We start from the raw sequence: 12,274 nt of genomic DNA, 5'->3' as shown, positions 1-12,274 counted from the left end.
CCCAACAAATAACAATGTGTCAAAATTGAGCCTAAGAATTGCTATACCCTGTAGAGAATTTTGGGATGCAGTTAAGGCCTTTTACATTCACTATATTAATATGGATGAATTATATGAAGAGTATGGGATTGCGAAAGCAATTATCAATACTCCTGAGATGATAGATAACCACACTGAGGAACGTTATCTCAAGTTGTTCAGTAAATCTGGTGGCTCTTTCACAAATCTGAGGATGGTGAGCGCTCAAGTTTTCTCTATTCCACGTAGTAATGTTCACGCAGAATGAGTTTTTTCAATGATGAACTCGGAAAAACTAGAAAAACCGTCTGCAAGTGGACTACAAATCTGGAGCTCCAAATATGTAACAACTCAGAGTATTGCTTAGCCATAAGCAAAAGATCCATGACCAGAAGAAAACTCTTTGAGATGGCAATTAAAACAGTAAAGTACAAAAAAAAAAAAAAACATTATGGGTGCAGGTGATATGTTATGCAAGCTACTTTCTTTTGTTTGTGAAGTAAGTTAGTTAGCATATAGTATGTTCCTCTTTTAGGAATAAAAATTGATAATAATTTCTTTCAGTTCTTTTAAGTATATATTATATATTATATACAACTTTTTTCATATTCCGACTCCTCAATAAACATGTTTAAATTAAGTTAAAGTAAATGTCGGAAAAAAATATATGTTTACATTCTTCTTGGGGTGTGCTACATATTCATCCGCGGTACAAAAGCCAACACAAGAAATGACAGAAATTGGAAGGACATCGATCTTGCAGGTAATAATGAAGTGTTATTCTGGACACTCGTCATGTATTTGTTGTGTGGTAGAGGTTATTTTTCTTAACTGTTCATAACTTCATGTTGTCTGGATAGATGTTAGTTCCAATCGCAAGACAAGCCAAGGGCACTGCCAATTTGGTTGGCAGAACATATATTTGTCAGAACGCTTATTCACTGCATGCTAAGTTATGCAACGACCATAGATACAAAGCCACAAATTAAGTAGTACGTTTCTTAATTTACAATATTCTCCCAAAATTTTATGAATTGCAGTTTGGGGGTTACGGGAGTAACATACATTATTTGAGGTTGGTATGCACCAAATACTTACAGCAAAATGTCTCGCAAGAGGAAATGGTGCCTAAAAAATATTACTACGTAATTTACTTTACAGTAGGCTGTGTCAGAATGTTCTAGAAATAGCATAATTCTCCATAACCTAACCAAAAAGTAGGCTTATGTTTCGTCTTCATGATTTACCAGTAAGATTGCCACTGACACAAATAAGTTTTCATGAATTTTTTTAATTGATTTTAAGTGACTGAATAACCATAACCCAACAAACTACTCCCACCATGTTCCTTGTTTTAGTAGTTGATGGAATGGTGGGGGGAGGGGTGGGTGTAACCTAACCTAGCTATAGGTAGGGATAGGCATGTAGATTATTCTCCCCTCAGTCTAAGATGATAGATACACACATTTTATAGTTTTGTTTATGGTCTTCTATTCCTGCCAAAATTAATTTTTTCACACAAACATTGAATTGTGACATCCTTGTTTATTGTGTGAGTGTATGCCTCTGCAAAAAATACCAATATCTTTTATTTCCAGTCATTTGTGCTTTCGTACCCTCCATTATTTATTTATAAAAAAAGGTGAAGTGAAGGTGGAGGTAGAATGTAGATTGAGAGAAGTGAGTAAATGCCTTGGTGGATTAAAGAGTGTAATGAGGAATAGACATTTGGGAATGGATGCTAAGAGGAGACTGTATGAAGGAGTGATTGTGCCAACAGCACTGTATGGGGCAGAAACATGGAACATAAGAGAAGAAGAGAGAAGGAGTTTGAATGTGTTTGAGATGAGGTGTCTGAGAAGTATGATGGGGGTTACTAGGCTGGATAGAGTGAGAAATGAGGGAGTGAGGAGAACAGGGGTGGAAAAGGAGCTGGGAGATAGGGTTGATGATAGAATATTAGGATGGTTTGGACACATGGAAAGAATGAGTGAAGAAAGACTAGTAAAAGAGGTATGGAAGGCAGATGTGGAGGGAGTGAACATGAGGGGATGTCCTAGGATGAGGTGGATGGATGGGGTGAAGGGGGCTTTGGGGAAGAGGGGAATGTCTGTTGAGGAAGGACGGGAGAGGACAGAAGACGGGTGAATGGAGAATGGTTGTATATGGATGATGTTATGATTGCATGAGGTGGAATGGGTGGGGGGATGGGGGGTGAGGTAGTAGGTGTGAGCAAAATTTGATGCAGCCCGAGGGGATTTCTCCCCGTCCTCTCCTTTTATGCAATGGGGGGACGGAGAGGGGGGGTCGCCGATTTAATGAAGCGGCCTTGCTGTGGATGTGCTGTGTCTTGCGACACTGCTTCTGACCCAGGGCAGTGGAAAAGGTGCAGGGATGACCCGTCATTCAGGAGGTGCTCAGATAAGAGGGAGGGTGAAGGGGTGTGGAGTGTATTCAGGGATGGAATGGGTGGAAATGATTTTATGCCTTTCCCTTTTTGGCTACCTCCCTTGTAAGGGGGAAAAAGCCTTGGTATATGTATGTATGTATGTATTTATTTATTTGTTTTTTTCTTTGTAATATTTGTTCATCCACTCACCTAAAGCATTAAATAGTATGTTGATTTATGGGACACAAATATTCATACAAATTACTTATAACTCATTTGAGGTGGCTGTTTTCACTGAAAGATATAACTCAAGAATCAACTTTGACCAAGTACCTGGTTTTAGTGTTTGATGCAACGTGTAAATCTAAGGTATCCTAGGTGTAGCTAATAGAGGCAGGTTAGGATAGTTTCACTAGAAGTAATTTACTTCTCACACAAGGATGTAATACATGCATACATACAAATATCTATATATATTATATTTATATATATGTATATATGTATATACACATGTATAATTATATATATATATATATATACATATATATATATATATATATATATCTATATACACATGTATAATATATATATATATATATGTATATACACATGTATAATATATATGATATATATATATATATATATATATATATATATATATATATATATATATATATGAGAGACATTCACTAGTAACAGCGACATCGAATCCTGCATGTGACTGTCATGAAAATTATCATATATATATATATATATATATTTCTGCATAATGTTACTTATTTTCCTGCCAATCCTGAGGTTAGGGGGGTGGGGGGCAAACGATGATTGTTGACATCCTTGATTGGTGTCTATGTGTGTAGTGGTTGTCTGTAATAATTTGATAAAGATTTCTTGTTTCCAGCATTGCTATTGTATCGTACATCATACACCAATCTCTTTTTCTCGTGTTCTCGATTTCTTTGCAATATTTATTCAGGTGCTCATTTTCCTTAGTATTTCGTAATTAATTATTGATGTCACAGTTTTTTTTTCCACAATTTCTGTAGAACCTCATAATTGTTAGTATTTGATTAACCTTCCATTTCTCTCTTCTTTTAAGCTTCACCTTTAATACAAGTTGTTTGTTTCCTTCTACTCCAGTTTGGTTAATGCCCCACCGTAATTGCATATACTTGTGTTAATATATGCTCTCATGACTCACCTTCACCTATAGTATGTGAATTAATAAGAGACTTGGGAGGAGAACACTTAAGGGGGTACGCGACACCTGGGGGGGTGAATTTGGTCAAGATATGGCATTTTTCAAAACTGTGTTCAAAATGTTCGTATACCACTTAGAAATAAATCCCGACAAATAATTTTCCAGCCGCGCGCAATTTAAAGGTCCTGGGTGAGGATTAAAGGGACAGATTTAAAGGCACAACCCACACTAGAAGGAGGCGTGCCACTTAGGACCTTCAGGCGCAGCGAATAACGTTGAAATTTGATTGAATTTACACTCGCCCAGTGTATCAACGGCCAATACGATTGTGGAGGGGAAGGGAGGAAGGTGGAGGGAGAATATTTCGTCAACTTTGTGCGAAACTAAGCGTTAGTTACCGGCTAGCTCTGAAAAGGGAAGTACGCATGTCTCATGAGCTCTCATTGCAATCTATTACTTTAGCTAATACATATTACTCTTTAGTACAGTCATCATGGGTAGCAAAAAAGAACAAAAGAACATCACAATGACAAAAAACAGCAGTTAAAGATGGCAAGCAGTCAAAGACGACTAAAGATCTCACCACCTCTCACTCCACCACCGCCCTCACCTGCACCTCTGTGACGGTGACAGAGGTAAAGGACAACATTAGACTAAACAATTCAAAGAGGAAGATTAAATCCAAAGAAGAAAGCAAGAGGAAAAAGATCAAGGCTATACAGGAAGAAGAAAGAAGAAGGGTCATCATATGATGCTGGAGGGGGTGCCCTACCAACATAGATTGGCGAGGGGAATCTGATGAGGAAAGAGAAGGCGCCCACTACTGGAAAATAAACCTCTTTCCAATGATTTAGATACCCTGAAGACCCCCAGCAGAGAGGTTTCATACGAAGAAACCGCCAAAGGTGCAAAAAAGCAAATTATATGATGTTGTCGTCTGTGCGTCGTCACTACTGTGACATACTTATACTTTAGTTTTTCAGTATTTAAAGTACTTATAATTAAAATATGTTGATAATTTTTACTGTACTTACTTATTATATAATAAGAATTAAGCCATGAAAAAATCAGTCAAATTGGTGAAACTATAAGCAAGTTACAGATATATTCATATTTCAAGTTGCCATATCTCCGTTCGATATTTTTCTACTTTTTTTTAATCATAAAAAATCTAATATACATTAGATTTAGATGAAACTTACAGGGAATATTACTTTTAGTAACTGCTAGGGCCGATCCTTCGAATATTTTGAATAGGATGAAAGAGTTCGGAGTAATAATGGAAACAAAGGCAAAAAAATTGTATTTTTCACGATTTTTGCCAGCCATTAAAATTGAAATGCCTGTATGCAAAAGTATAAAGGAAATTGTTCAATTACTCAATGACCGGCCCTAGGTGTGCCTACTGACTAATCATAGCCAAAATATAAAACAAATTGGTCCACGTATTATGGTGCTGTGCACGTTTAAATGTCGCTACTGGTATATGTACATGTGTACATACATCATTCTGCTTCACCTAAAATGTAGGCAATATGGATACCTATTTACCTGAGAAGTTTCAGCTCTTTACTCTAAATATTTTAGAAAATGACCTCCAGGTGTCGCGTACCCCCTTAACATTAATAACACTACCTCCTCTCTTAATGGTTAATGGACAAGCTATTTATCATTAATCTATTAAGTATATCAAGACACATCCACTATTGAGGATAGACAAAGATATAATTATTTTCATATATTGAACATACATACATACATATACCAGAGGATTTTTCCCCCTTACATGGGAGGGGGGGTAGCCAAAAAGAAAAAAGGTATAGAAAGCACTCCCTCCCATTCCATTCCCTACATATTCCACTCCCCTCCACCCTCCTCCCTCCCTCTCATCTTGGCACCTCCTGGATGATGGGTCATCCCTGCATCCTGTCCACTGCCCTGGTTCAGAAGCAGTGTTGCAAGACACAGCACATCCACAGCAAGGCCACTTCGTAAATTCAGTGACCCCCCCTTTCCATCCCCTCATGCAGAAAAGGAGAAGATGGGGAGAAATCCCTTCGGGCTGCATCAAATTATTTTCTCATAGATACTTCCTCAACCCCCATCCCCCACCCACTCCCCCTCATGCATCACAGCATCATCCATACACAACCCTTCTCCATTCACCCCATCTTCTGTCCTCTCCTGTCCTTCCTCAACAGACATTCCTTTCTTTTGTAATGCCCCTTTCACCCCATCCATCTATCTCATCCTAGGACGCCCCCTCATATTCACTCCTTCCACCTCTGCCCTCCACACCTCTTTTACTAATCTTTCTTCACTCATTCTTTCCATGTGTCCAAACCATCCTAATACTCTTTCATCAACCCTATCTCCCAGCTCCCTTTCCACCCCTGTTCTTCTCGCCTCCTCATTTCTCACTCTAGCCCAGTAACCCCTATCATACTTCTCAGACATTTCATCTCAAACACATTCAAACTTCTTCTCTCTTCCTCTCTTATGTTCCATGTTTCTGCCCCATACAGTGCTGTTGGCACAATCACTCCATATAACCTCCTTTTAGCATCCATTCCCAGATGTCTATTTCTCATTACACTTTTCAATCCACCAAGGCATTTACTTCTTTCAATCTACATTCTACCTCCACCCCCACTCCTCCCATTCCTGCCACATTCACATCCAAGTATCTAAAACTATCCACTTGCTCCAATCTCTCACCCTTAATGCTCACTTCCAGCCTGCTGTCACTCTCTCCCCTTGTACATCTCCTCACCTTACTTTTGGCCACATTTATCTTCAGCTTCCTTATTTGACACACCTCAGACTCTGTCACTAACTTCCTCAGTCCCTCCTCTGATCCTGCTACAAGCGCAATGTCATCAGCAAACAACTGGCTCATTTCCCACTTTTCTCCATTTTCTTTAACCATCTCCAACCCCTGACCCACTACCCTTGCATTCACCTCTTGCACCACCCCATCCATGTATAGATTGAACAGCCAGGGCGACATAACACATCCCTGACCAAGTCCCACCTTTACCTCAAACCATTCACTCTCTCCATTTCTAATCCTAACACAAGCTCTACTACTCTCATAAAAACACTTGACTGCTCTTAACAGCTTTTCTCCTATCCCATATATCTGCAGTACCTCCCACAGTGCCTTCCTGTCTACCTTGTTGTTTCGTAAGCCAAAAAACATCCTTACCTTTTCCTATAGCTTTTTCATATATCTGTCTTACCACAAAAATCTGATCTACACAACCCCTACCTGTCCTAAACCCACACTGTTCCTCACCAATTACTCCCTCTAATCCTCCCAATCAAGACCCTCCCATAAGCCTTCCCAACTACACTCAACAAGCTGATCCCTCAGAAACTACTACACTCACACTTGTCCCCCTTTCCCTTGTAAAATGGAACTATACAGGCACCAGTCCTCTGGCACTCTACCCTCTCTCCAACAAACATTAAATGACCTCACCAGCCAGTCCACCATAACTGTACCTCCCTTCTTCAGACATTCTCTATGGCATCCATCCAACCCAGGTGCTTAACCTGCTCTCATCATCTTAACAGCTGCTTTCACTTCATCTTTCCCTATTTCTCCTCCATTTTCCTCACTCATCACTCATTTTCTTAGCGCTTCCCACTGCAACTACCTTTCCCTCCCCATCCTCCTTCACATCTAGCAACTCCCCAGAATACTCTGCCCACCTTCCTCTCACTGCCCTCTCTTCCATTATCATCTTTCCATCTGCACCTTTTACCTTTTCTTCTCTACTTGATTCGCCTCCTTTTCCTCTTTTGATTTCTTTCCAAAACATTTTTTTATTACTCTAAAAATTTTCTGTCATACTCTTACCCCATTTCACATCTGCTCTCCTCTTTGCTTCCTTTATCTTATGCTTAATTTCCCTTCTCTTTACTTTGTACCTCTCATACGATTCCCTCGTCCTAATATCCTCATTAAATGTAATATAATTCTCCAGTTTAGTAAAGTAAGTGACTCACACTTATAAGATAGAATGAAATTATATTATCACTGCAGTCATTCAATAGATCTACACTCTGATCTCTACATATAGTTTGCATCTGCTTGGCACTGAATAAATCATTGAATATCATTTGCATCTCCAGATTGAACAAAATAACTGATAATTCTCATTACAATACAAATTCCAAGCTTGCATACCTTATTGGAGTGCTCTGTCTCTGTTACAATAGGGGTGACCATGACTATCATACGTGGTATGATAACAATGCTCTCAAAAAGTTAGATATCGAAGTCATTATATGCATTTTCTTTCAGGTCAATGGGTGAATATAAATATTTCCTTGGAAGATTCCGTATATTCATCATATGATAAAGAGAATCGTGTGTCGTGTGTGGTGTCTGCTGCGCTCAGATTGTACAAGTCACCTTAAATATCATGCAATGACACACATTGGTGAGGAAACTTTCCAGTCTGACATGTTTGATACAGCTTTTTCACAAAAGGGTTCTCTCAAATAACATGACCCACACAGGAGAGAAGCCTTTCAAATGTGACCTGTGCGATGAAGCTTTCACAAGAAGGACTGCTCAGAAACGTCACGTAATGACCCACACTGGAGAGAAGTAATTCGAGTGTGATATGTGCGATGCAGCTTTCTCACGAGAGAGTGCTCTCAAATATCACGTGATGTCCCACAATGGAGAGAAGCCTTTCAAGTGTGACCTGTGCGATGCAGCATTCCCAAGAAAGTATTCTCTGGATCATCACGTGTTGACCCACACTGGAGAGAAGCCCTTCAAGTGTGACATTTGCGATGCAGCTCTCTCAACAAAGAGTGCTCTCAAAAATCATGTGATGATCCACACTGGAGACAAACCTTTCCAACGTGATATGTGTGATGCAGCTTTCTCACAAAAGGGTAATATGAATCATCACATGATGAACCACATTGGAGAAAAGCCTTTCAAATGTCACCTGTGTGATGTAGCTTTCTCGCAAGAGAGCGAGCTCAAATATCACGTGATGACCCACACTGAAGAGACTCCTTTCAATTATGACCTGTGCGATGCAGGTTTCTCAAGAAAGACTGCTCCCCAACGTCACGTGATGACCCACACTGGAGAAAAGCCTTTCAAGTGTGACCTGTGCGATGCAGCTTTTTCGGGAAGAAGTGCTTTCAAATATCACGTGATGACCCATACTGGAGAAAAGCCTTTCAAATGTGACCTGTGCGATGCAGCTTTCATAACAAAGGGCAGTCTTAAAGGACACATAGTGACCCACACAGGAAAGAAGCCCTTCAAGTGTGACATTTGTGATGCAGCTCACTCAACAAAGAGTGCTCTCAATTATCACGTGAGGACCCACACTGGAGAAAAACCTTTCAAATGTGACCTGTGTGAGGTAGCTTTCTTACAAAAGAGCGACCTTAAATACCACGTGATGACCCACACTGGAGAGCGGCCTTTCAAATGTAACCTCTGCGATATATCTTTCTCAAGAACGACTACTCTCAAACGTCACATTATGATCCACACTGGAGAGAAGCCTTTCAAGTGTGACCTGTGCGATGCAGCTTTCTCGGGAAAGACTGATCTCAAGCGTCACAGGATGACCCACACTGGAGAGAAGCCTTTCAAGTGTGACCTGTGCGATGCAGCTTTCATTACAAGTTGGAATCTGAAAGGACACATAAAGACCCATACAGGAGAGTATCAGCTCACTCAACAAAGAATGCTCTTAAATACCACGTGAAGACCCACACTAGAAAAGCTTTGCAAATATAACCTGTATGAAGTGGCCTTCTCAAAAAAAAAAGAAAAAAAAAAAGTCGTATATCATGTGATGACCCACAGTGTAGAGACGCCTTTCAAGTGTGACCTGTCGGAATGCTGCTTTTTCAAGAAAGACTTCTCTCAAACGTCACGTGATGACCCACGCTGGAGTAAAGCCTTTCAAGTGTGACCTGTGTGATGCACTTTCTCACAAAAGGTACTCTTAAATATAACGTGATGACCCACACTGGTGAGAAGCCTTTTCAAGTGTGGGGCCTGCGTTGCAGCATTCTTAAGAAACCGATTTCTCAAACATCACATGGCTACGCATAGTAGAGATTCATGTCAAATGTGTCCTGTGCCATACAGGTATCTTTAAAAAAAAAAGTCATCTTAGACGATGAACAATATAGAAATGAAGTCTTGTCAGCCGTTTCACGAGGGACTTATTTCAGATGTCACGTAGTTACACTTTCCACGAAAGGTTGATCTCATCTTATGTGTGATGACCCACTCTGGTGAGATTCCTTCTGAGTGTGACCCGAGTGATCTAATTTTTCTGTATGATTGTACGTTGAGCTATTAAGTATTTATCCACTGTTATAGATTTGTTTGGTTGATGATTTGTCACGCACCCACACTCCCAGTTGTAAGTTAGTTGGTTTACTTACAGTTGTGCAGTTATTTAAGTAACCTGGGATTGGCCCATTGTATAGTTGTATTTTTGCTTGTTCATAATCAAAGTCTTCATTGTTCCATAAAGTGGACGCATATTCTTGCAATTACTAAAAACCGTCGAGAATGTTAGAGAGTGGCGTTTCAGATTATGAGGGATACAGTTCTGTTTACCTTAGCATAGTGCAAAGTTGGCTGGAGTATACGCCATTGTTACTTGTAATATGTTGCTGTAAATATAACCACAATTATATATTCAGCAGTGTTTATTGAACCCCTGGAGAAACAACACCCACAGTTTAATGAAATATTTTCAAGAGTGATGTAAAATGGCATATCATCAGCCTCACAAAGAAAGTGCCTGAGTCATTTGTCCAACATTTCAGGAAATCGAAAAAAATCGTTTATCTATTTTATAAATGTACGTACTGTTCCTCCTAACGTAGTTTTAACCTACTCAGACACTAAATAAAACATTGGGAATTGTACCACAAGAAGCAATGAGAAATTTATTTAGAAAAAAAAAATCCAGAAATTGACGAAAAATGACTTGGGCAATTTCCTTACGAGGGTGACGATATAATGACTTGCTTATTGTTGTTGTAAGAATAAGTTCATTATATTAGTTGAATGGGATTGTTTCATTATTATCTGAGTAAAAAAGAAATTGTTCGTAGTGTCTAGTAGTAGTTTTGATTGTGTTCGTTCTTAAGTACCTCGTGATAGAGAATTTCATACGTCATTTTCCGAAATATAACGCGAAGCCTCCATGACTTGTAGTGCCTCTGTGCGCTCTGTTTGGGCAACTTAAAGCTTCCTCGATGGTGAGCTTTTTCGGAAAAGATACTTTACTGTAGTTATTCCTTATTATTGTTTTTGTTATCTTTGTTATTGTGCCGTTACGAGCAGTAACGGGGCCTTTTATAATTCTGTGTATCTCCATTTTTACATATATTTTGTCTTAAGCCCGTTTCCCCATGGAAAGGGTATCAGTTCTATTTTCTGTAATGTTTTAATTTGAAGTGTATTTCGAACAGAGACCACTTCTGTTCGAATTTCTACCTTTTGTAAGTTGTCTGCAAGCTGTGTTGCAAGATAACATCCCATTATTTGTACGATGTTTGCTTTAAAATTAAGATTAAGTAAGTTGTGTAAAGACCTGTTGTCGTTTGTGACGTCACGACTCACGTCTAGGCTTCAGTTTGGGTCTGAAACTCGAGGTGCTCACACCCCTTTTGTAGCCAATTCAGTAAGTTGTGTAAAACCATTATTATGTTGCATGCGCATGAAGAATTATTTTTAGGCTGCTTACATTATGTTCAGATTCCTTGCAATCCTTTATATTTTATGTTTGTACATTATGTTCAGATTCCTTGCAATCCTTTATGTTTGGCGTCCCAGTGCTACGTTTTCCCCATGCGCAGCAAGCCAGTTTCGCTGCGCCAGTTATTATTTATCTACTATTACACTGGGCTAAAAAAAAAAAAAAAAAAAAAAATTGCCTGGTGTTTGAGATATTTTAGCGAATTCTTATGTGGTTTTGCCTGCTAAATTAAACAATTCAGTTTTTCCCTATCAGGTCTAGTTTTTTTACTCTTATTTCCATTTTAGTTACGATGGATGATAAAAATCCTATTAAAATCTTCTCGAACAGTATACGACAATTGATATTTGGTGGCTTTTGGAATTAAACAAGACTGTTTCCTTAAAGTATTTTATTCATACATGAGCAAAACATAGGAAGAAATAGCGAGGCCATTATACAGAAAAGAGCACAAATATAAAAATAAAAGCTTTATGGCAGAAAATTAAATGAATAAATTTACGTTTCTTTGTGCGCCGTGAATGTTGGGCCGCTGGTGAATCTCGTTTTAAACACCAGCAGTAGTCTGCCATCATCACAGAATCCCAACCTCCTTGGTACCGAGTTTCCATCTCCTTGATGTCCTGATAAAATCGTTCGCCTTGTTCATCGCTAACATCTCCGAGATTTTCAGGAAAACGATCAAGGTGACTGAAAAGAAAATGCATTTTGATGCTCATAATTGCACCAATTTCACCAAAAGTTGATATTAAGTTGGCAACAAGATCCTTATAGTTGTCACTTTTGTGGTTCCCAAGGAAATTTTGCACTACAAATGCGCGCCATGCTGATGCTTCAGGTTCACTCATCGTTTTCATGAAGTTTGTGTCCTTCAAGAGCTTACGGATTTGTGGT

General features: G+C 39.1%; 1 protein-coding gene across 2 annotated transcripts; it reads left to right on the top strand.

The window, feature by feature from the left end:
* The first annotated feature begins 647 nt into the window (after positions 1–647).
* On the top strand, positions 648–11,977 carry LOC143031619 (uncharacterized). Of its 2 annotated transcripts, none has more exons than XM_076195711.1 (2): positions 648–781; positions 7,921–11,977. In XM_076195711.1, exon 2 carries the CDS (start codon positions 8,246–8,248, stop codon positions 9,359–9,361), a length of 1,116 nt encoding a protein of 371 aa, XP_076051826.1. In that variant the 5' UTR covers positions 648–781; positions 7,921–8,245; the 3' UTR covers positions 9,362–11,977. The 2 variants fall into 2 exon arrangements, with proteins under 2 accessions (XP_076051826.1, XP_076051827.1); XM_076195712.1 differs by lacking the exon at positions 648–781 and adding an exon at positions 914–1,010.
* Positions 11,978–12,274: the final 297 nt, after the last annotated feature.

The sequence above is a fragment of the Oratosquilla oratoria genome, chromosome 12 (genome assembly GCF_046742065.1).
Source record: "Oratosquilla oratoria isolate Oo_2021 chromosome 12, ASM4674206v1, whole genome shotgun sequence".
Classification (NCBI taxonomy): Eukaryota; Metazoa; Arthropoda; class Malacostraca; order Stomatopoda; family Squillidae; genus Oratosquilla; species Oratosquilla oratoria.
The sequence above is the reverse complement of the archived record's forward strand: the minus strand, read 5'-3'. Positions and strand labels throughout refer to the sequence as shown.